At 44.5% G+C, this 24,354-nt stretch overlaps 1 protein-coding gene across 5 annotated transcripts in view; it reads left to right on the top strand.

Annotated features, from left to right (window-relative positions):
* Nucleotides 1-23,153, top strand: part of LOC117353437 — a 117,877-nt gene extending 94,724 nt beyond the window's left edge. For 4 of the 5 annotated variants that reach the window (XM_033929369.1, XM_033929368.1, XM_033929373.1 and 1 more), the window contains 2 exons: nucleotides 8,960-9,000; nucleotides 23,050-23,153. In XM_033929369.1, coding sequence (XP_033785260.1) covers nucleotides 8,960-9,000; nucleotides 23,050-23,056 — 48 coding nt within the window. In that variant the 3' untranslated portion in view covers nucleotides 23,057-23,153. Of the gene's footprint in view, nucleotides 1-8,959; nucleotides 9,001-13,374; nucleotides 13,423-23,049 lie in introns of those variants that run through there. The other variant, XM_033929371.1, reaches the window with a different exon arrangement.
* Nucleotides 23,154-24,354: the final 1,201 nt, after the last annotated feature.

The raw sequence follows: 24,354 nt of genomic DNA on the forward strand, positions 1-24,354 counted from the left end.
TGAGCCCCAGGGAGCAGCCATATTCAGAACAATGTCACAGATGACTTATTGTGAAATGCATTCTGATTGGGTCATGTTCTGTGTCATTTGGGGCAATAAAGCCAGTCAGATCCAAGTGAACCAGAGGTTGGTTCAACCATGTCTGAGCTACAAATATGAGTGATGCTAAAGTTGACAAGTGTGTTTTTTTGTGGGGGGGGGGGGCAACCTTGGTTGCTGTAATCCAACTGAGGCCAGTTCTGACTCAGCTGGAAGCCCCACAGGAGGCAGGAGTGCAAATCCTGGCCCCTTATGATATCCTATTGCTGGTTATGTGCACAGGAGGCAGGCCAGAAGAACACTAGGTAAAAAGAAGAGCAAGAGGTAAAAAGAGGGTAGATGGGGCAAATAGAAATTCCTCTTTACCAGTGCATTCAGGGTTCTGGAACACTGATCCCCAGAGCTATATAGATAGAGGTAGCCATCTGCTTAGAGAAATTCTTCTGTCAGCTTCCACAAAACTATTAACCATAGAGAGACAGGGTGTTCACTTCTCCTTCTCATTCCAGCTGTTCTCAGCCTTTTGTTTTTACTGTTCTAAGGCTGAAAAAAAATCTCTAAATCTTTCAAAAGAGCCAATAGTAGCTCTCTGCTCTTGGCAGTAGGCGGAGTCCACACAATGTGCATGACAGCCTTCCTGTCACCATGACATCAGAGGCAATAGCAACTCCCTGCAGTAAACAGAGGGATCCCCCTCCTCACACTCTCCCCCTGCCACAATTGGCTGGGTCCCTGTGTCCACCTGTAAGGCCAGTGTGGTAAATACAATTTGCTACCTAATACAGCAGAGTTATCCTGACTAGCCAGTTTAACATATTTACTCATGCATTCAAGAAGTGTCAACCTATCAGCAATGACAGTCTTTGCAGGAATTAGTAGAGACTGATTAGAAGGGGTACCCAATTCATCATAAACAAGTTATGTGACAGGCTTATGGGTCCTGTCTGACCTGCATACATATATATACAGTATCATCATTGTGCTAACCAGATGTGTAATCTGAAGCAGCAGGCTTTCTTTTATTATCTATATTTTCCTCAGTTACATCATTTAATGGTACTGGAGCATTAATGTCTGCCAATATTCCCTTCGAAGGACTGTTATCAACTGTGGAACCGCTAAGCTCAGGTAGAGCTTCAGATTCACTGGATGATTTAGATCAATTTGGCATTGGTTCTGGCCTATGTATAGGAGCTACATGAAGTGGGTCATATGTGTGTTGTGTGAGAGAGGGGTCCCTAAGATCCTCTGCACTTCTAGCATTTCTTTCAGGCACTGTCTTAATTAGTGACCCATTTGTGAAGTGTTTCACTAACTCAATCAGATTTAGGCCTTGTGATGCTAGGGGGTCCAGTGTATGGTGAAGTGGTTAAAGCTACAGCTTCAGCACCCTGAGGTTGTGGGTTCAAACCCATGCTTCTCCTTGTGACCCTGGGCAAGTCACTTAATCCCCTCTTTGCCCCAGGTACATTAGATAGATTGTGAGCCCGCCAGGACAGACAGGGAAAACCCTGAATAAATGCATATAAACCGTTCTGAGCTCCCCTGGGAGAATGGTATAGAAAATTGAATAAATAAAAATACAGTATTCCATCTGAAATGTGGAATCCTCAGACTCCATAAATTCTGCAGAGTTGTCTGAGTCACAGCTTTCTTGTTTGTTCTGTGAACAAGTTTGATGTCTTAACTTTTGTTTGTATTTTGCTATTGGCCTGGATGTTGTAGAATTTTCAATTTGTGGCAATTGGACTGATTGACTTATGGGGAGTGGGTGATTTCTGTGTATAGTTTTCTCAGGATCTTTTACACTTTCAGGTGTCAAGTTTGTATACTGGCAGGTTTGGCAATTGAATCACTACCATATAGTACTTTTTGCACTAGCAGTTTGATAGCTTGTGCTTGCCTGAGATGCCTAGGGCCCTGATCAGTACTCTGTCCTCAGTTTGTAGGTTTTGGCTTTTGACTCGGGCTTCAAAGCAGAGTTTATTGCCTGTATTTTATTTGTCAGCTGTTTCCTGAGTTTCTCCTTGAGATTCTGGATGTATTTGAGATGGTATCCTGAAGAGTGTCCATCTGGTGTGACCCTAAAACATATATCCACAGGTAGACTAGCTTCTCGGCCAAACATAAGATAAGGAGAATACCCTGTGGCATCATTACTTGTGCAGTTGTAAGCATGTACCAATCTGCCGACATGTTGACTCCATTGTTGTTTCCGCTTTCGATCTAAAGGTACCCAACATGTTTAACAAAGTTTGGTCAAATCTTTCTGGTGTGGATCTCCCTGTGGGTGGTACAATGTGGTATGCAACTTTTTGATGTCATAAATTTTGCACATTTTTCTGATTAACCGGCTTTCAAAATCTCTGAGTAGATTCTGTTGGGAAATCTGTGGAGGGGCATAATCAAAACATATGTCTAAGTCCAATTTGATTATATGGTGCTAAACACCCAAAGTTGGCAGCGGGAAAATGCCCATTCTTGAATAATACATCTAATATATATATATATACATATATATATATATATATATTTTTTTTTTTTTTTTTAAATCATCCATCTAGACGTCCAGGTTGTTGTCTAGAACAGTGTTCTTCAACCTTTTTACACCTATGGACCGGTGGAAATAAAATAATTATTTCATGGACCGGCAAACTAATAAGACAAATTTTTTAAAACCCCTTTGCCGCCCCATCCCCACAAGCTCGGTCCCATTAACCATCTGATCCCATCCGCACAAGCCTCAAATAGTTATGATTTTATATTGAACATATTTTATTAAAGTATAAAAAGAAACAATATTCTATACAATTGTCATTTTATAAATATAAATAATACAGGGCAAGGATCAACAAAAACCCCGTCTCCCCTCCCCTTCACATATATCCCCTCTACTATCAAGAAAACTGAATAAGACAAATTATTACAGAAGGCTACACAAATATCATGCTAACAGAATACCGCAGTCACACATAGCAGGAATGGTGTTAGAGGGAGTGCAACTAGGGCAACTGCCTCCTGGTCAGAGAGAGCCCTAAGCCAGCTGGAAGCTAAAGACGCACTGCCTGGGCTTTGCACTCCCCAGTTATGTCTAACATCAGCTCTAGCAGGATACATATTTTACATATTTTAAATCTGATATATTCTAATCACAAGATAGAAATAAAATTATTTTTTTCTACCTTTTATCATCTCTGGTTTCTGCTTTCATCGTCTTTTCACTCTCTTCCATCCAGCATCTGCCCTCTGTCTCTTCAATCCAGCATCTGCCCCTCTCTCCTACACCAGATCTAGCATCTTTGTCCCTCTTTCCTTATTTCTCATCTGACCCCCCCTTCCTGACATCAGTCTCTCTCTACTGTGTCATTCCTCTGTCTCTCCCCTTTCCCTCATCTGATCTCTCCATTCCATCCTGACTCCTTCCCCTCCTCTAATCTCCCTGCCAGCTGTTTCCTTCCAATGTTCCTCCTCCCCTGTCCAGCAGTACCTTCTCCCTTTCTTCCTCCCCTTATCCAACAATAACTCTCTTCCCTTCCCCTTCTCCCCTGTCAGCAGTATCCCTTTCCCATCCCTTGTCCAGGAGCACCCCTTCTCCCTTTCCTCCTCCCCTTGTCCAACAGTAACTCTCTTCCCTTCCCTTCTCCCCTGTCAGCAGTATCCCCTTCCCCTCCCTTGTCCAGGAGTACCCCTTCTCCCTTTCCTGCTCCCCTTATCCAACAGTAACTCTCTTCCCTTCCCCTTCTCCCCTGTCAGCAGTATCCCCTTCCCATCCCTTGTCCAGGAGCAGCCCTTCTCCCTTTCCTCCTCCCCTTATCCAACAGTAACTCTCTCCCCTTCCCTTTCTCCCCTATTAGCAGTATCCCCTTCCCCTCCCTTGTCCAGAAGCACCCCTTCTCCCTTTCCTCCTCCCCCTTATCCAACAGTAACTCTCTTCCCTTCCCTTTCTCCCCTATTAGCAGTATCCCCTTCCCCTCCCTTGTCCAGAAGCACCCCTTCTCCCTTTCCTCCTCCCCCTTATCCAACAGTAACTCTTGTCCCTTCCTTTTCCATTCTCCCCTGTCAGCAGTACCCCCTTCCCCTCCCTTGTCCAGGAGTACCCCGTCTCCCTTCCCTCCTTCCCTCTCCAGCAAATGTTTCCTCTATGTAGGCTAGCGGCAGCTCTGTGTGCTTTTAACTTCGGCACACAGCTGCCCCTAAGTAGTATTTTAGCCGCGGTTTCATGAGGCAGCCTTGGGGCCTTTGGTAGGCTGGCACACATCGTATCATCGAAGCGTGCCGGCCTAGTGTAATGCTATTATTCTTAGGGTAATGCTATATCCAACTTTCCCTTCCCCTCACCAGCTCTCTGACTGGGAAAATTAATAGCATACACAGAGGACTGAAAGCATAATATAGGTTTATTCATACAATTTTATAATAATGAAATCATGAAGTAAGGAATCAATAATTTGTTACCATATATTGTATCATCACTCCGTTGTCGGGGGACCAGCGAACATCAGAGGCAGCGTATTCATCTCATCTCAGCATCACACGCTCGTCAGCAGTGGAGAAGTCCCAATTCTACTGAGTTCTGCCTGTCTTTTTATTGCTCAAATTATGGTCAGAATCCGGTTTGTGTACGTGCTCAAACATGAGCATGTCACAAACCATTTATGCACATCCTGCTTTTCCCCCCTTCTCTCGATTAAGTCATCCATATCCTGTTTTGACTAAATCTGGCTCGCCAGCTGCGAGTTCTCTTTCTGAACTTTAGTTCCCCTTTTCAAAAAACAAGTTGTTATTCGATATTATGATCCCCTTTGAATAGAAGATGGTTTCTTAAACAGTCATTGTTACTAATACAACTCTCAGTCTCCATTTATATCCCATTTGTATCACACCTAGCAAAGGCCCCGAGACTGTCTCATGAAACCGCGGCTAAAATACTACTTAGGGGCAGCTGTATGCCTAAGTTAAAAGCACACAGAGCTGCCGCTGCTTGTCTGGGGGTGCGGAGACAAAAGCTGGAGCAGGAGACATACGCGGCAGGACTCGGTGGTAGAAGGCAGGAGTGCCGGCATAGCGACGACAACAGGAAGTTGTATGTCAGCTGACGTCAGCACCTTTTGCTGCGGCGGGGACCCGAATCCTTCACGGACCGGCAAGATTTTTTTGCGGACCGGCGGTTGAAGAACTGTGGTCTAGATCTAGAACACTAGGGGAGCACATTTTCGACCAAAATTTTGTCCAAGTCCCAAACACCCAGAATAAGACCATTTGGGCATGGGAGGGGCCAATCTTGTAATGGATAATGACAGGGCACTGCTGTGAACTTCACGAAAAGGATGCCATATAAACATCTCACCAGAACTCCCTTATAGGTTATGGGGAGCCTCCTAAAACACCCCCAAAACCCACCATACTGACCTGTCTACAACCCCAACAGTCCTTATAACTGCAGGGGGCACCTATATGGCAGTAGAGTAGGGTTTGGGGAGGGGGGTTTGATGGGCGCACATAATCCACCATAAATGTAGTGGTTAGAGTGGCTTATGGGCCTGGGTCCTTCTTTCTATGGTTCACTAGCCCACCCCCCCAGACTATTTAAGACACCTCTGTGCAGCTCTACTTGGCTTTCCTATACCAAGTGCTGATGTTCTGGAGATAGGTATGTAGGTTTTATGTGGGGGTGTGACGGTGTCAGTGAACACTGGGGGAGTATGTGTGGGTCTTTACTTTGTCTCTGCAGTGGTTATCTGGTCACTTTGGATACCTTTATGGTACTTATACCTATTTTTACATCATCTAACTCACAATGTTTTATCCAGGATGTTTAGTAAAACCTTTGATTATCTCTGCAGGATGACTAAGTCTAGATTGGCCCCCATCCCGCCCACATACTGTCCTCACCACTCCTCCAGATATGCCCCTTTCAGTTCTGGGCACACAGTGGGATTCAGAGGGCTAAAAAAATCCCATGATACATCCAGATAATTAGTTTGATTGGCACTTGGACAACCTGTCTTTTAGGTCGTCCAAGGGCCGACTTGGGCGGGCTTTTAGACATGTTTAAGTTTTGATTATGAGCCCCATAGTGTACAAAATATTTCTCCCCTAACACATTTGCAACTGTATATGCTCGTTGATTTTTAGTAGGGAGGTTTGAGCATACTGAGTAAAATGCTCAGTGACCACCAAAACATTACTAATGTTTCGGCTGTCATTTTCCAGACACAGAAAATCGATGCACACTAGGTCTAGTGGTCCAGTGCTGGTAACGTGCAATAAAGGTGCAGCTCAAGTGGGCGATGTCTTTCTCATAATACACTTCCCATGTGTCTTAACATACTATTCAATATCAGCAGACAATCTGGGCCAGAAGAATCTGGCCTTGATCAGCACAGAAGAATCTGGCCTTGATCACAGTGGTGCAATCCACACCCATATGACCTGTCTCATTATGTAAACTTCTTAATACAGAACTACAACATTCTATGGCAGCACCAACTGTTTTTTAAGGCAGTAGGTGGCATCTTGGGTGGTTTGATATAACAACTCATCTGACATAACCAAATGGTCCCATTCGCAAAATAGAAAAGGTACTTCTGGGTGATTTAATATTATAGACTCAATAAGTTTACAGTATTTCTTGGCTTTCCACACTGGCTCTAAACCTGGATCATTTCTCTGGGCCTTCTGTAGGTCAGATTTATTTAAAGAAGGTAAGCCATCTCCATTTAAGCTGGTGACATTGGTATAAACCATAGGTAGGATGTGGCAGACACTCCTCACTAGTAGGCTTGCCTTGGCTCTGATCTCATCTTCTGGTACAGAAGAATTATTGCTGTATGTTCTCCTTGATAGTACATCAGCATCAGTGTTTACTTTTCCTGAGTGGTAATTCAAACTGAAATCATATGTAGCTAGTACAGCAAGCCACCTGTGACCAGTAGCATTGAGCTTGGCTGTAGTCAGCACATATGTAAGTGAATTGTTGTCGGTGCATACTGTGAATTTGGCACCATATAGACAGTCATAGAATCTGTCTTCTACAGACCACTTTGATGCCAGGAATTCCAGCTGGTGAACTGGATACTTCTTTTCAGGTTCGGATAATTTTTGGCTGACAAAAGCAACAGGCCTAATATACTGCCCCCAAAAAGGAACAGGAATCCCTAAAATAACGGTGATTTGGGGGTTTTAGAGGTAGGGAGAGATATGGAATGTAGGGAAACCACCCAAAAACCCCTTTTTAAGCCCCCCCCAAATCACTAAAACAGGCTGTCAGTCTGTTACTGTTCTATTGTGCTGTATGAGAGAAGCTGCAGGCAATGCTGGAAGAGCATATAGGGAGATCTAAAGCCTCAGGAAGCTGGAAAGCTGGATTTCAAGTCTTCTGACTGCCCCACCAGCCCGTCCACCATGACCGGTGACCTCCACCACCCTTGGATATGTCACGTAACCACCTGGTGGAGGAACGCAGTCCGGCTCCAATCCCGGTTGCACCTCCATAGAACCACTCAACCTGCACTATACCCACTAGCGGATGAACCTGAGGTGAGCTAGCTTCCGATCCCAGAGCCCCGATCTGACTTGCAGGCTGTCTAGGGGGCTTACTGCAGAGCAGGGGACGTTCTCCAACAATCTGTGATCTCCTGCCGGCAAGGATGTCCCCGCAGCGAACATCCACAGCACGAGGGCAAACCAACAAAGGAAAATACTGAAAACTATCAAAAGAAACACGAGCAGAAGAGATAAGCTCCTACAGGCTGGCTTGTAGTAAAGCAAGACTGGTGTCCAAGAGGTATGCTCCAGAGGGGGGAGTTAAGACTTCAATCATCTGAGGCTTCCTACAGTGCCTGGCAGCAGAGGATGCATAACCCACAGCCTTCAGCTGTTGAATCCCTCTGCTATCTCTGTGATATTCATCTCTCCCTCTCCCCATTTTGCCCTCCTCCCCCAAGTCCATCTCTCCCTCTCCCCCAAGTCCATCTTCCCTCTCCACCATCTCCCCCAAGTCCATCTCTCCTTCTCCCCCAAGTCCCCCAAATCCATCTCCCCCCCTTCTACCTTTATTTTGTTGTAAAATATGTTGCCGATGGCGGTAGCGAATCTAGCAATCCACAGAGTTCTCTTGCCGCCACTCCTGGCATCTTCTCACCACTGCAGCCCACCCTCAGTGACAACTAAGGTTCCACTGGGGCGACCGCAATGGAGGGAAGACACCTGGACTAGCGGCAAGGTAGCTTTGCGAATCGCATTCGCTATCGCCGCTCGGCAACAACTTTTGCACTGACTTAAAGGTAGATGCAGGGGGCGGAATTAGATAAATGCTATTAGTGACAAGATCGATTCTAGGAAAGAGAGAGCCAGCTAGTAAAATATAAAGTCAAAACTCGATTTAGAATAAGAGAAGCCAGGGAGATGCGGGCTCACCTTGCTGCTGATCTGCGCACACAGGCCCGCTCAGGCGTTTCCTTTGCCTAAGTCATATTAGATGGAAGGACTCCAGCAGAGGGAATGCCTGAACGGGTCTCTGCAAAATAGAGCAGTGGCAAGGGGGCTCGTGAATCGGTGAATCTGTTTTTTTTCTGGAAATGAATCGATTCACCCAAAGTGAATCGGTGAATCGATTCAAATTGGGAATCAGGCACCTCTACTATATACACCTTTCAGCGCTATAGAAGTGATAAATAGTAGTACTAGTTATAAACATGTCAGAATTTTGACTTCTGAATACCATTTTCAGTTGCTACCATAGGTAGACATATATGTTTGTTAACTAGGAATCTTCTAGAAAATGTCATGCAGGACACAAAGAACTCCCAATACCTGAAAATAAGAATACCCATATGAGGAAAGCAGGAAGGAATATGAAAGCAAAATAAATAATATTTTGCCCTTGTGAAGAGAAAATTAATTTTGTAAATATTTGCAGGTAGAGATGTCTGAAGAAGAGATGGTCCCACAGAAAGACAGGTGGGTATGAAAGTGCACACACAAAAAAAAAGAATATAAGAAGAAATATGGTACTGATGGGTGTCAAATGTTCTTCCTGCTTCTTCTGTTGCTCCTAAAAATGGTTGTCATCCTTGTCACTAGACCAGCCAATGAGTTGAATCTCTAATTTTCCTGCCAATGCTTACTTATTTCAGTTTGAGAATTTGCATTGCATTGAACATATGTTCCATAATCTTGCAACAGGTTACAACATTAAGGAGTCAATTCTGGATATCTCCATGTGGTTTGCAGTGTACCAGGCACTTTGAGATTGCATGTGTGGTGCATCAGATTTTTAAAGGGAAACCACACATATTGTTTCTCTTTGAAAGTTTGCAGCTACAGTGTATATGAACTAAAAGTGCTCACCTGCTATTTGTGTGGGGAATCAAGCAGAGTGTACCTTTGAAAACCCCATGCTTTCTTCCCCTGACTTTACACACCCTTGCTATTGCCTTTTTTCAACCTGGCTTGAATTATATACCCTAGAGAAGCCCATGTTACTTTCAGCAAGTAAATGGCTCTGAAAATGTTCTGAAAAAGTATAACAAGTGAAAATATATAATGAAAATTTAGTAAGCCAAGAAGTGTGTAAAGGATGCCAAAGAAATACATCTAGGAGTCAGTTTTCAAAATATTTTAAATGCTTCTTTGAAGAAGGTCCTGAGTTTTAGGCACCTAAATTTAGGTTTGTGATTGAGATGATGGAAGGCAGGTTTTTGGCAGTGGAGGGATGGCAGAGAGAGGGGGATACCCATTCAGAGGAGGGGAGGGAGAAAAGAGAGAAGGAAGATCAGGGAAGGGAAATGAGAAGAGAGAGTGATCCGAGACCAGAAGGGAGGGAGGGAAACATAATGACATGTAAAGGCCAAATGGTCCATCCAGTCTGCCCATCTGTAGTAACCATTATCAATTCCTCTCTCAAAGAGAGCCCACGTGCTTATCCCACGCCTTCTTGAATTCAGACACAGTCTCTGTCTCCACCTTTTCCCAGAGACTGTTCCATGCATCTACCACCCTTTCTGTAAAACGATATTTCCTTCAATTACTCCAGAGCCTATCACCTCTTAACTTCATCCTATGTCCTCTCATTCTAGAGCTTCCTTTCAAATGAAAGAGACTTGACTCATGCGCATTTACGCCACATAGGTATTTAAATGTTTCTATCATATCTCCCCTCTCCCATTTTTACTCCAAAGTATACATATTGAGATCTTTAAGTCTGTCCCTATATGCCTTATGATGACCACGCACCATTTTAGTAGCCTTCCTCTGGACTGACTCCATCTTTTTTATTATCTTTTTGAAGGTGCGGTCTCCAGAATTGTATACAATATTCTAAATGAGATCTCACCAAAGTCTTATACAAAGGCATCAATACCTCCTTTTTCCTACTGGCCATACCTCTCTCCCTATGCACCCTAGCATCCATCTAGCTTTCGCCATCACCTTTTCAACCTGTTTGGCCACCTTAAGATCATCACATACAATCATACCCAAGTCCTGCTCTTCCATCGTGCACATAAGTTCTTCACCCCCTAAACTGTATCATTCCCTCTGGTTTTTGCAGCCGAAATGCATGACCTTGCATTTCTTAGCATTAAATTTTAGCTGCCAAATTTCAGACCATTCTTTAAGTTTCACCAGGTCTTTCTTTGTGTTAGTCACACCATCTAGAGTATCTACTCTATTGCAGAGGCAAAGAGGGGTGTGTAGCATCTGGTTCCTGTCCCCTACATGCTAGTGAGGCATACATTAGTTTAATTCCCAAGCCTGGTGGCCGCATCAGTGAGAGAAAACAGTAGAATTATGATACCAGTCATGTATATGTCTCATGTGACTAGCTATCATCAGATGTCTAATGTTCAATAAGCCAAGCCCCCCTTTATCCCTGGGTAATATTGCTTTGAACACATTGAGCCTAGGTTTTTTTAACCACGCCACAGGAATTTCTGGAGCAATCTGTGTAAGGTTGCCTCATCCCTGCGTTGAAGACACACACAGGTAACATCTGAAATTTATAAAGCCTCCCCAGAGCTATCATCATGTTTAACTGATGGACTTGTCCTAATAGTGAGATGGGAAGTGATTACCATAATGGCAGTTTATGAGAAGTGTCCTGTAGAAGGGGCTGCACATTCACTCGATAAAGTTCAGTGAGCCGATCTGGAATCAGGATACCCAAGTATTTTAATGTATCCCCAGCCTACACCAATGGAAAGTTTCCCTGCTATCGTTCTCTAACCTGTGCCAACACTAGCAGCACCTTGGACTTCTGGGCATTTATTCTAAATCCGGAAAGGGTGCCATATTTGCATTCCAGCCCAAGAAGAGTATCTAAGGAATATTGAACTGTAAGGGTGCAGAGCAAATCATCAGCAAAGGCTAATACTTTAAGCATCCATCCCCAAACTATGACCCCCACGAACAGCTTCCTCTAAACGGATCATACACAAGAAAGGATCTAACTCCAGAAAGAATAAGAGAGGAGAGAGCGGACACTCCTGTCAGGTGCCCACCTGTATGGGAAAGGTCTGCGTGAAAGAGCCAGTAACCAGTAGCGAGGCCTGTGGATACAAAGCTTTAGCTGCCTGTAAATACCATGCTGAGATTCCTACATATTCCAAAGTAGAAAACAAAAACTACCTGATCACCTTATCAAAAGGTTTTTCAGCATCTACACTAACTAGGAAAGCCAGGACCTCACATTATTGACAACATTCCATTGCCAATAGCAGTTTCCTGATGTTAAGAGCCAAGTGCCTCCCTCTGACAAAATCCATCTAGTCATCATGGATCACTGAAGGTAGATGCTGAGATAGGTGGTTGGCCAAGATTTTGGAAAGAATCTTGAGATCTACATTGATTAAAGAAATGGGCTTAAAAGCTTGGGAATTAAACTAATGTATATTTCAATAGCATGTAGGGGAAAGGAAACAGATGCTGTACACCCCTCATAATAAGCTGGCAAAGCTGATATTATAATATCTTTTAGAACTTGTAAGAGAACCCATCTGGCCCGGGGCTGAACCACATTTAGTTGCTTCCAAAACAGTTGAATGGGACCATCTAGAGCTGTAAGTGCCTTGGGGGAGAACCGAGGCATACCTGACCCTTGCTTATAAATCTCAATATCGGCTGCATTAATAGGTTCCCCCTGCTGGTAAACTTGATTAAAATAGGAATAGAGGAGCTCAGAGATCTTAGTAGTAGCTGTATGGTTAACACCCTGGCTGTCTTTCATAGATGGGATAAAGTGGGAGCCTCCCCTTTGTTTCACTAAATTAGCCAAAAGTTTCCCCACTCTATTTACCATGTTTATGTAGGCGATATATAAGCATTCTCTCATGCAGTAAAGTTTGCAGAACCACCTTTGCAGAGTGTCATCTGTAGTTTCTTGACAGATGTGAGTGAACATATTGTTTCCTAGCCCTATATAACTCCTTTTCCAGTTGCTGTATGCTTTGAGTCAAGCGTTTATTACATGTACTCACATAGGCTATGATATCTCCCTGCAGAACCACCTTAGCATCCTGCCAATATAGCAGGGCATCTGGAGTGTATGCGCTATTATACCTCTTATAATTGCTCCATTTTTTGTGTAGATAGGTTTTAAAGTCAGGACTGGTATACTGTATAGATAAGCAAGAAAGTGCCAACAGCGCTATGACTGACATTGGGGGCCCAAATTCACATCAATCCAGATGAGGGCATGATTCGAGACCCGTTCTGTCCCGTTCTGTCCCAGTATCAGAAATCACATCTGTAAATCTATGCTAAGAAGAATGTAATCAATTTGGGAGTAGGTGCCATGTGCCTGCAAAATGTGGGTGTAATCCCTCTTGTCCATATAGAGAACCTGCCAAGATTCTAGCAACTTTAAAGTATCACAGAAGGTATGAAAGAAGGGAGAATCCCTGGATGCATTGCCCTGGGGCACATCAGTTCTATCCCATTGTGGGTACATAACCATGTTGAAATCTCCTACCATTAAAATAGTATGATCAATATAAGGTAAACACATTTGCACTACTTTATCATAGAACTCCGGGGAAAAAGTGTTGAGACTGTAGAGATTCAATAAAAAGTAGGTGGCACCCTGAATTTGAAGTTTAAGGAAGAGAATTCTGCCCTCCTCATCTCTGCCCAATAGTTCCACCCTCCCTTGAAGAGATTTACTCAGCAAAATGGCCACCTTGCCTCTGCCACGGGAGGGTGATGAACTGAAAATTTCCCCTACCCATCCCTGTTTCAGTTTCTTATGTTCAGCCTCAGTAAGTCTAGTTTCCTGGAGACATACCATGTCTGCCCATTTTCTATGCAATGTGGCTAAAATCTTACCACGCTTAATAGGTGAAGTTATCGCAGCCACATTCCAGGAGACCAGGCACAGCGCGTTACCTTTCTGCAACAAGGAAGCAGTGGATGCATCTCAGATGTAACCAGAACAATCCTGAGTCAGGGTGCCCAGCCTTCTCCCAAACCCAGAAAGAAAGTATAAGCAGAACAAAAAAATAGGACCATGGCCCTCCATTTACATCAAACAAACGTGTGTGCACAGCCTCCCCTCCCTCCCCATAACAAACAAGCTACCTAGTGTGCTCCCACACCAAGCAGTATAAGAGCATAGGAGATCACACTAGATGACTGAAGGCCCCCTACCCCCTCCTGATTCTAAAGGCAGCAAACATAAGGACAGGGACGCATATGTTCTATGTTAGAACATAAGAAGTTGCCTCCGCTGGGTCAGACCAGAGGTCCATCGCGCCCAGCAGTCCGCTCCTGCGGCGGCTCATCAGGTCCATGACCTGTAATGTGATCCTTGTCTAAAACCCTTTAGTCCCCTTTATCCTTCTATCTATACCCTATCATAACCTATCTCTACCTCTATCTATATCCCTCAATCCCCATATCCTTCCGGAATTTATCCAATCCTTCTTTGAAACCCGGTAGTGTACTCTGTCCTATCACAACCTCCGGAAGCGCATTCCAGGTGTCCACCACCCTCTGAGTGAAAAAGAATTTCCTAGCATTGGTTCTAAACCTGTCCCCTTTCAGTTTCTCTGAATGCCCCATTGTTCTAGTGGTTCCCAAAAGGCTAAAGAATCTGTCCCTTTCTACCTTCTCTATGCCCTTCATGATCTTGAAGGTCTCTATCATGTCTCCTCTGAGTCTCCGCTTTTCCAGGGAGAAGAACAAGAAACAATAGTGAGAACAGATCTAAAGATAATCACCAGTAGTCACACACTACAAATGCATGATTCTAGAGCCTTCCACCTACATCAAAAGATAAAAAGGCAGATGAGGTGTCCTCTGTAGAACGTTCCAAAGTGCTATGCAGGAAATTCTGCGCTGCATCCTCAGAGTCAAAAGTATTCCATGTCCCATTGTAATGTACTTTAGGCAGCGCAGGATAGAGAATCATGAATCAAAGTTTATAGTTTGACAGAGATTTACAGATTGGTGAGAATTTCTTGCGTCTGTCTAAAAGGGAGGCAGAATAGTCTTGAAAAATCTTAACAGGCACCGTTACATAAAGCACATCTGTTGTGCACGCTCTATACGCTCTCATCAAATCCACTTTATGCGTATAGTTAAAGATCTTAGCAAAGGTATAGAAGAACTTGTTCCCACAGAATTTGACCTTACAGGTTTTTTAGAAGATTCACGAGATACCATTTTGACTAGAGCAACTTTGCTCGTAAAATGTTTAAATGAATCCGACAAAATACTGTCTCACTCAGCTCATCATATGATCTCTGCCTCAAAAAATATAAAGTGATAGTACACTTGGTATGTGCCTGTACCGGGCTTCATGGATGACGCTACCACATGTGAAAAGATTATTATCCCAGGACAAGCAGGCAGCATATTCTTGACTGATGGGTGACGGCACCGACGGAGCCCCGGTACGGACAATTTTAGAGTGATTGCACTCTAAGAACTTGGAAAGTTCTGGTAGGCCGCACCGCGCACGCGCAAGTGCCTTCCCGCCCGACAGAGGTGCGCGGTCCCCAGTTTCTTAGTTTCCGCGGAGCTAAGAAGACGCGTTTTCTCAACGGCCGTTGAAGAAATTTTTTTGTGTGCTCTTCCCGCTCGCGTAAACCTCCCTTGAAATAAAGATTTCTTTATTTCTTTTGTTTTTTCTTAAAAAAAAAAAAACAAACACTTTACTTAATTTCTTTTTTCAGTATTCGTTTCACCCCGGCGGGGCCTGTTGCCACAATCAAAGCCTCGGCCTTCGATTTGGCAGAGGCTGTCTTTACTTTCATGCCCCCTCAGCCCGGGTTTAAAAAGTGCCAGCGGTGCGCTAGGCCAATTTCACTGACAGACCCGCATAACTGGTGTCTGCAGTGTCTTGGTCCCGACCATCAAGCGTCCACTTGCACCCGCTGTGCAACTTTGAAAAAAAGAACACTTAAAAACCGCCAAATCCAGCAGCGGTTACTCTTCGGTGCCGAGATGTCCGATTCCACCGTACCGGCACCGACATCGGTTCAATCTCAATCGGCACCGACTTCATCGACACCGCGCCGGCGTCGCATCCAGCAGGTAAGCCGGCTAAGAAGCCTTCCCCGCTGGAGCGTCCTCCGGTCTCCACTGCAGTGAGTCCAATCCTGCCGACCGCGAGGCGTCCATGGAAGCGCTCCGCTCCGATCGAAGTTAGCCCCTCGACATCGGGTTCTTCGTCGGAGTGTCGAGCGGCACCCAAGGTACCGCAGAAGAAAAAAGCGGTACCGGTGCCTTCGCTGGACGAGCGTATTGCCGCTGTTCTGCAGGTACAGCTGAGAGAGCAACTCCAACAGCTACTTCCTGCCCTTTTACCCCAGAACCTTCCAGTTCCGGTCCGGTCGGAGCCACCGGTACCGATGGTGGAACGCCCTCTTTTATCGGCATCCACTTTATCGGTACCGGTTCTTACCACCTCATCGACTTCGATGCCGGTTTTAGCTCCAGAACCAAAATCTCATCACCAGGCGGTACAAACCTCGGTGCCGGCACAACAGGTTGCATCGCCTGGTACCGTATCCATGAGGTCGGGCAAGTCTACTCATAAAACCCGACACCTGGAACCCTCCACACCAGAGTCTTGACACCGTGACTCTCAGGTTAGGGATCCTGACTTATGGGGAGATTCTGAAGAGCCCTTTCTGTCTGAAGGTGAATGCTCTTCTGATGAGGAGGAACGGCTGGTTACAAATCCCTCTTCTCATCTGGATTCCACATCTTTTCCATCTTTTTTAAAGGAAATGTGTGAATCTTTATCTATTCCCTTGGAGGCTGAGTCAAAGAAATCTAAGGCATTCCTTGATGCATTGGACTTTGACCAGCCTCCAAGGGAATTTCTTAAACTTCCTCTCCATGATATATTGAGAGAAACGTTTTATAAAAACCTTGAGACTCCTCTGACTGTCCCTGGAGCCCCTCGAAAACTGGATTCCTTATACAGGGTGATACCTATTCCTGGGTTTGATAAACCCCAACTCCCGCATGAGTCTCTTTTAGTGGAATCCACTTTAAAGAAATCAGCGGGAGCTAATGTGTATGCCTCAGTCCCTCCTGGCAGAGAGGGAAAATCAATGGACAAATTTGGCAAGCGGTTATATCAAAACGCCATGCTAGCCAACAGATCAGGAAATTATGCTTTTCATTTCTCATTTTATTTAAAGCATTTAATCCAAACAATTTCTACTTTTGAGAAATATCTACCTGATCGCAAAAAATCTAATTTTAATGCCTGTACTTCCTCTCTTCTCCAGTTGAGGAAGTTTCTAGTAAGATCAATTTATGACACCTTTGAATTGACTTCTAGAGCCACGGCTATGTCAGTGGCTATGCGCAGGTTGGCATGGCTCAGGGTCTCAGAACTAGAGGTAAACCACCAAGACCGTCTAGCAAATGCACCTTGCTTAGGGGATGAGCTGTTTGGTGATTCCATGGATTCCACCACACAGAAACTATCGGCGCATGAAACACGTTGGGATACTCTCCTAAAGAATAAAAAGAAGACTCCCCCTACTAGGCCTTTCCGACAACAATCGGCCTACCAACGCCGCTATGCTGCTCGCCCCTTACCCCAGGCTACTCAACAGCCTAGACGTCAACGACAGCAACAACAACGTCAGCCTCAGAGGCAGGCGCAGCAGCAACAGAAACCTCCACCACCTCAAAAGTCTACCCAACCCTTTTGACGTGTTTCTCCTGAGCATAGCCAATATTACACCATCTGCCCATCTTCCCCAACCGATAGGAGGGCGCCTGACCCATTATTTCAGCCGTTGGGAGATCATTACATCCGACCAATGGGTCCTCAACATCATCCGCCACGGCTACTCTCTCAACTTCCAGACTTATCCCGATCAAAGTCTGCCAAAAGAGTCTGCTTTGAACACTCATCAATCCTCTCTCCTGCTACAAGAGGTTCAATCCCTCCTTCTTCTAAACGCCATAGAAGAAGTTCCTCTAGACCAGAAAGGACAGGGATTTTACTCCCGTTACTTTCTAGTTCCAAAGAAAACAGGAGATCTCAGGCCCATTTTAGATCTTCGAGATCTCAACAAATGCTTGGTCAAGGAGAAATTCAAGATGCTTTCTTTAGCAACTCTTTATCCTCTTCTCAATCAGGGCGAATGGCTATGCTCCCTCGACCTCAAGGAGGCTTACACTCATATTCCCATTCATCTAGCCTCCAGACAGTATCTCCGCTTCATGATCAATCACTGTCATTACCAATACAAAGTTCTCCCCTTCGGACTTGCTTCATCTCCAAGAGTGTTCACCAAATGTCTGATTGTGGTGGCTGCTTTCCTTCGTTCACATCATCTGCAAGTTTTCCCTTACCTGGACGATTGGTTGATAAAGGCCAATTCTCCTCAAACAGTGCTACTGGCCACCAATCAAACCATCTTGTTCTTACAGATTCTGGGGTTCGAGGTCAATTTTCCCAAATCTCATCTCATCCCCACTCAGAGACTTCAATTCATTGGAGCGGTGCTAGACACGATCCTCATGAGAGCATTCCTACCGTCCAACCGGCTCCACACTCTTCAAGTTTTGTGTCAACAGGTTCTTCCTCAAAGTTCCATCTCTGCCAAACAAATGATGATACTATTGGGACACATGGCTTCAACAGTGCATGTCACCCCTCTGGCACGTCTTCACCTGCGCACACCTCAATGGACCCTTGCTACCCAGTGGTCCCAAGCGACGGATCCTTGCTCACGTCACATATCTGTGACATCATCTCTTTGTCAGTCTCTACAATGGTGGTTGGTATCCTCAAATCTATCCAGAGGTCTTCTGTTCCATCTACCTCCTCATCAACTGGTCATCACAACCGATGCCTCCCCGTATGCTTGGGGAGCTCATTTGAACGAGTTCCAAACTCAAGGCCTTTGGACAGCCCAGGAAAAGAAGCATCACATCAATTTCCTGGAACTCAGAGCGATGTTTTATGCCCTCAAGGCTTTCCAACATCTTCTCTTCCCTCAAGTTCTTCTCCTGTGCACAGACAATCAGGTGGCGATGTACTACATCAACAAGCAAGGTGGAACGGGTTCTCGCCTCTTGTGCCAGGAAGCCCAGAAAATCTGGACTTGGGCCATAAATCATCATCTATTCCTGAAAGCGATTTACATTCAGGGAGAAAAGAATTCCTTAGCAGACAAACTCAGCAGAATTCTCCAACCTCACGAGTGGACACTCGATCCTGTAACTCTTCAGTCCATCTTCGCTCAATGGGGCACTCCTCAGATAGACCTCTTTGCAGCCCCTCACAATCACCAGCTGCCCCTTTTCTGCTCCAGACTCTACTCGCCTCACCGTCTAGCAGCGGATGCGTTTCTCCTAGATTGGTCAAATCTGTTCCTGTATGCTTTCCCTCCTCTCCCTCTCATGTTGAGGACCTTGTTCAAACTCAAGAGGGAACGAGCCACCATGATTCTGATAGCTCCGAGGTGGCCCAGGCAACATTGGTTCTCCCTTCTACTTCAACTCAGTTCCAGAGAACCTTTTCTTCTGCCACTGTATCCTTCTCTGCTTACACAGCATCAGGAAACCCTTCTACATCCCAACCTCCAGTCTCTGCACCTGACAGCTTGGTATCTCTCGGGCTGACTTCGAGTGATTCGCTTTTGTCTCAGCCTGTTCGTTCAATTCTGAATGCCTCCAGGAAGCCGGCCACTCTGCAATGTTACCATCAGAAGTGGACACGTTTTTCTTCCTGGTGTCTTCTTCACCATCATGATCCCACTTCCCTTGCAGTGGAGACCTTGTTGGACTATCTTCTTTCGTTGTCAGACTCTGGTCTCAAATCCACTTCAATCAGAGTCCACCTCAGTGCTATTGCGGCTTTTCATGAGCCAGTCCATGGAAAAATCCTCTCAGCTCATCCCTTGGTGTCCAGGTTCATGCGGGGTCTTTTTAATGTGAAACCACCTCTTAAAGCCCCTCCTGTTATCTGGGATCTCAATGTAGTTCTTTCCGCTTTAATGAAGCCTCCATTTGAACCCTTGGCTACAGCTTCTTTCAAGTTCCTCACTTGGAAGGTACTTTTCCTTATTGCTCTTACCTCTGCCAGGAGGGTCAGTGAGCTACATGCACTAGTTGCGGATCCACCTTTTACAATCTTCCATCATGACAAGGTGGTTCTGCGTACACATCCAAAGTTTCTCCCTAAGATTGTCTCTGATTTTCATCTCAACCAATCCATTGTTCTGCCTGTCTTCTTTCCGAAACCTCACTCGCATTCTGGAGAACAGGCTTTACATACTTTGGACTGTAAGAGGGCTCTAGCTTACTATTTAGAGCGTACTAAGCCCCACAGATCAGCTCCCCAACTCTTTCTGTCCTTTGATCCAAATAAATTGGGTCGTCCTGTTTCTAAACGTACGTTGTCTAATTGGCTAGCAGCGTGCATTTCATTCTGTTATGCTCAGACCGGACTGACACTGGAAGGTTCTGTCACGGCCCATAGAGTCCGAGCTATGGCAGCATCTGTAGCTTTCCTCCGTTCTACCCCTATTGAGGAAATCTGCAAGGCTGCTACTTGGTCCTCAGTTCATACTTTTACATCTCATTATTGTCTGGATGCTTTTTCCAGACGGGATGGACACTTCGGCCAATCTGTTTTGCAAAATTTGTTTTCCTAATGGCCAACCTTCCCTCCATCCCTCTTTTTGTTAGCTTGGAGGTCACCCATCAGTCAAGAATATGCTGCCTGCTTGTCCTGGGATAAAGCACAGTTACTTACCGTAACAGGTGTTATCCAGGGACAGCAGGCAGATATTCTTGCGTCCCTCCCACCTCCCCGGGTTGGCTTCTTAGCTGGCTTATCATAACTGGGGACCGCGCGCCTCTGTCGGGCGGGAAGGCACTCGCGCGTGCGCGGTGCGGCCTACCAGAACTTTCCAAGTTCTTAGAGTGCAATCACTCTAAAATTGTCCGTACCGGGGCTCCGTCGGTGCCGTCACCCATCAGTCAAGAATATCTGCCTGCTGTCCCTGGATAACACCTGTTACGGTAAGTAACTGTGCTTACCTGCTTATCCTCATAGAAAGGGTGGGTACTATAGCAATGAATTAATAATGGATGATATTTCTGCTGGATCATAGTACTATCCTTGTTCTCTGGTAACTATTGCATTGTATGATTTTAATTATTTTATGTGATTATATATGTATTTATTTCTATGAATGATATGATTGATATGCATTTCTATGATAGACAGATAGATATGCATTTATTCCTATGATAGATATGATTAAAAGCAATTGTTTTTTTTAAGATTGTCTTGTTCCCTAATTGCTATTTTTTATTTTGCCTTTTTATGATGGACATTTATCTCAATCACTTTCTGAAACCATATGGGTCTGCAAGGCCTGTAGCAGTAGCCCTCCACTAGGTGGCACTATAGAGAATCAGATGTGCTTCCCAAATGGGGATAGCCCTACAGTCGGTGGGTGCTGGCTCAAAATGTGGCCACACCGCTTTCTCAGACCAACCCAGAACACAGTAGGCAAATCACAGAGACAGTGGAACAATTCCTCCTTATCTTTAACAATTGAGAGAATGGAAGACTGCCTTTCAGTTCATATGACAGAATGGTATTTCTTTCGGTAGATTTTAATATCAAGAAAATTGAGCTCTGCACAGTAAACTTTACATGCTCATCACAAGTGTTTAACCAGTGTACAAATGCTGTCAGTTCATCAGCACTGCCTTTCCATAATACAAGCACATCATCAATGTATGTATCAGTACCATTTATAGATATTCTAAATAAAAGGTTAATAAAACAAGACTTGTACAAATTTGCACTTGACGGAGCAAAAGCTGCACCCATTGCAGCTCTAGATGTTTATAAATATCATCCATCATATAGAAAACAATTATTTTTCATGGCTATATGTGTTAATTTCATAAGAAATACTATAGGAATCAGATGAGGTCTTGCTCTTCTATCTAATACCAACTTAATCACATTTAATGCAGAATTGAGAAGTATGGAGACTACAGCTAAACAGGCCACAACAGAAGGAAAGTTCTCACCCTCTATATTGGCTAATAAATTCAAAACATGAGAAGAGTCTTTAATATATGATGGAACTTTAACTACTTCACTTTTCAAAAACGATCCACAAAAAATGACAGTGATTCTCGAAATGACATAATAGGATGCCCTGGGAGATCAGTCAAACTCTTATGGATTTTAAGGTAGCGTATATAACAACTTCACCCTGTGACCCCAGTGTTATACTTGCTGCAGTTGGGATCCAGAGGACCCTTAGAAATGAGAGCCACTGAATCATGAGTGGCTGTTCCAGGTCACGTTTTCTGTGGTCCTGGTTAATCTGACAAATGAAGAGAGACATGGCTCGGACATGGCAGATGAAAGGATGGTTGAGTCTATGGATATCTTGAACTATGAAATGCTTGGAGTGCTTAATGAGTACTCATAGCATTTGAGCAACCATAGATTGAATTTCAGGCTCTACTCCCCAGGGATGAAAACAGGATCAACTTACCATATTTTTCGGTCCATAAGACGCACTTGTTTCACCCCCAAAAAGGGGATGGAAAAGTGGCTGCGTCTTATGGAGCGAAGACAACCCTCTCCCTCCTGCTACCCTTTAATAACATGGCTCGCCCTATGGCCCTTCCTTTTAAATCACCATCGCTCGCCCACCCGCCCACAGTATCTTTTTAAATGCCCCCAAATCCTGATAGTCCAGCGGTGTATGGGCCGGCAGGAGCAAGCTGTCTGCGCTGCTGCCTAGGCTCGTCCCGCTTTCTGAATGGCTGCGTCAGTTCTTGTGGGACTTGCGAGAATTGACTACAGCCATTCAGAAAGCGGGGCAGACTCAGGCAGCAGCGCAGACAGCGCACTCCTGCCGACTCATACACCGCTGGACCACCAGATTTCAGGGGGCATTTAAAAAGGTACTGTGGGCGAGCGAGGGTGTTTTAAAAGGAGTGGGTGGGCCATGTTATTAAAGGGTACCAGGAGGAGTGGGGGAGGAAGGAGAACTGTTAGTTGGCTGGGAAGGATCCCTCCTGTCCCAGCCTACCACTTAGCCACCAGAGGGGGGTGGCAGGTTACAGGTCAGGGACGGGGGGACAGGGTGCAGAGCCTGACAGGGGGGATAGGGTGCAGAGCCTTGCAAGGAAAGGAGACTGCACAATTTGGTTCAGAATTTTTTTCTTGTTTTCCTACTCTAAATCTAGGGTGCGTCTTATGGTCCAGTGCGTCTTATGGAGCGGGAAAAATACGGTAGCCTTTATGCTGCCCAAAGCTGAGCCGAGCCCTGCCAAACATGGGCTTTTACAAAAGTGCACTGCCAAGCAGTGCACTTTTGTAAAAGGACCTGATAGTTTGATAAACTAACCTAGAGACTAACATTAATCTGGATCAAGTATGAAAAAGGGTAAGCTGTGTAACAGTCTAGCCAGCATGCTGAATGTACTCTAGAGAGGGGGTAGCAAACAGATAGCGCTGGTCTCATATATTCTGCTTTTTTTCTATTTCAGATGCTAATCTTCAATCAAGCTTAAAAGTAATGAAAATTACAATAAATTTTCCTTTGTTGTTTACATTAATCTCTAATAAAAGTTGTATGGTTTTTTGTAATGTTTCTTTTAAAACCATTTCTGGGGACTTTAATCTTGATGAATAAGGGCTAGATTCACTAAACCTACCAATCCTGTAACAACGATCGCAAAACCAGTTTTACTGGTTTTGCAATCATTCCCCGACCCGATTCACTAAACTGCCCGATCAATCTCCTACCTGATCCGATCCTCCTATGCAAATTAGTAAAACCCCCATGCAAAGTAGACAAGTGATTGATTCACTAACAATTGCTATTTTGAATCAGGTTTTACTACTGTAAAACCCGACTGCTGCAGACCTGTCGGTAACTTGGTTGCTATTACTGAAGTCGCATACAGCATTGAGAATTCTGGAAGTGTTGGCTTTAAAATTTCAAACTAGCCCGTGATTTCCCCAGAAGAAGCCGATTTAGTCGGCAAAACGGGTCCTGATGGGAAAGGACTAGCTCTTAGATAAGTGGTTTAATTCCTTTAAATTCTTAAGAGTTTTACTGAGTAAATTTGAAAACAATGGTCAAAGCATTCATACAGCTTTGGTGATTAAGAAATACTTTACCTTGATTCTTTTCACACTGGCAGCTCTTGGTTATCATTTATTGAAGTTATTTATAAATTATTCATTCACATAAGCTATTTACCTTTTAATCAACACTTTACTGGGTATAAATAGATAATATCACAACAATGAAAAATGGTTTAAAAAATTGTTGGGTGGTTTTTCAAGGATCAATGATCGAAATCAGGAATCGATAAGTCTCAGAACAAGTTTACTTATATGTTGGTCTCTGAGCTAGTTTCTGAGATCCTTTTTCTCCCGTAATTGTTTGTCATCTACCAATTGCTGTAATGAGGAACCCAATTCTGTTGGAGTTGTAGCTTTTGAGGGGGTTCCATTTCCATCTCTTTACTGATTGGTAATAACCACTTGGCCCAGTCATATGATCACAAGGATGTACAGACAAGAATGTGTGAGTCCCCTCCTCCCTCCAGTACTTATTAACAAGAAGGTTGGATCTGGTATAGAGTCCAGAAGCTCCCAGATTCAAGAAACAACAGCTTCCTCAGAATTCCATGGTGGCTAAATCCATTCTTAAAAGAGCCAAGAGTTCCAAGATGTGTTCTTCAGTGCCTCTAGAGAAGCTCAGGCTTTGGAATCTTTTGGGAGAAAGAAGTTTCAGAACCTTTTATATGATCTCTTCCTGCATAGCGGCTTACCAGCCCTTC

Source organism: Geotrypetes seraphini, chromosome 2 (genome assembly GCF_902459505.1).
Source record: "Geotrypetes seraphini chromosome 2, aGeoSer1.1, whole genome shotgun sequence".
NCBI lineage: Eukaryota > Metazoa > Chordata > Amphibia > Gymnophiona > Dermophiidae > Geotrypetes > Geotrypetes seraphini.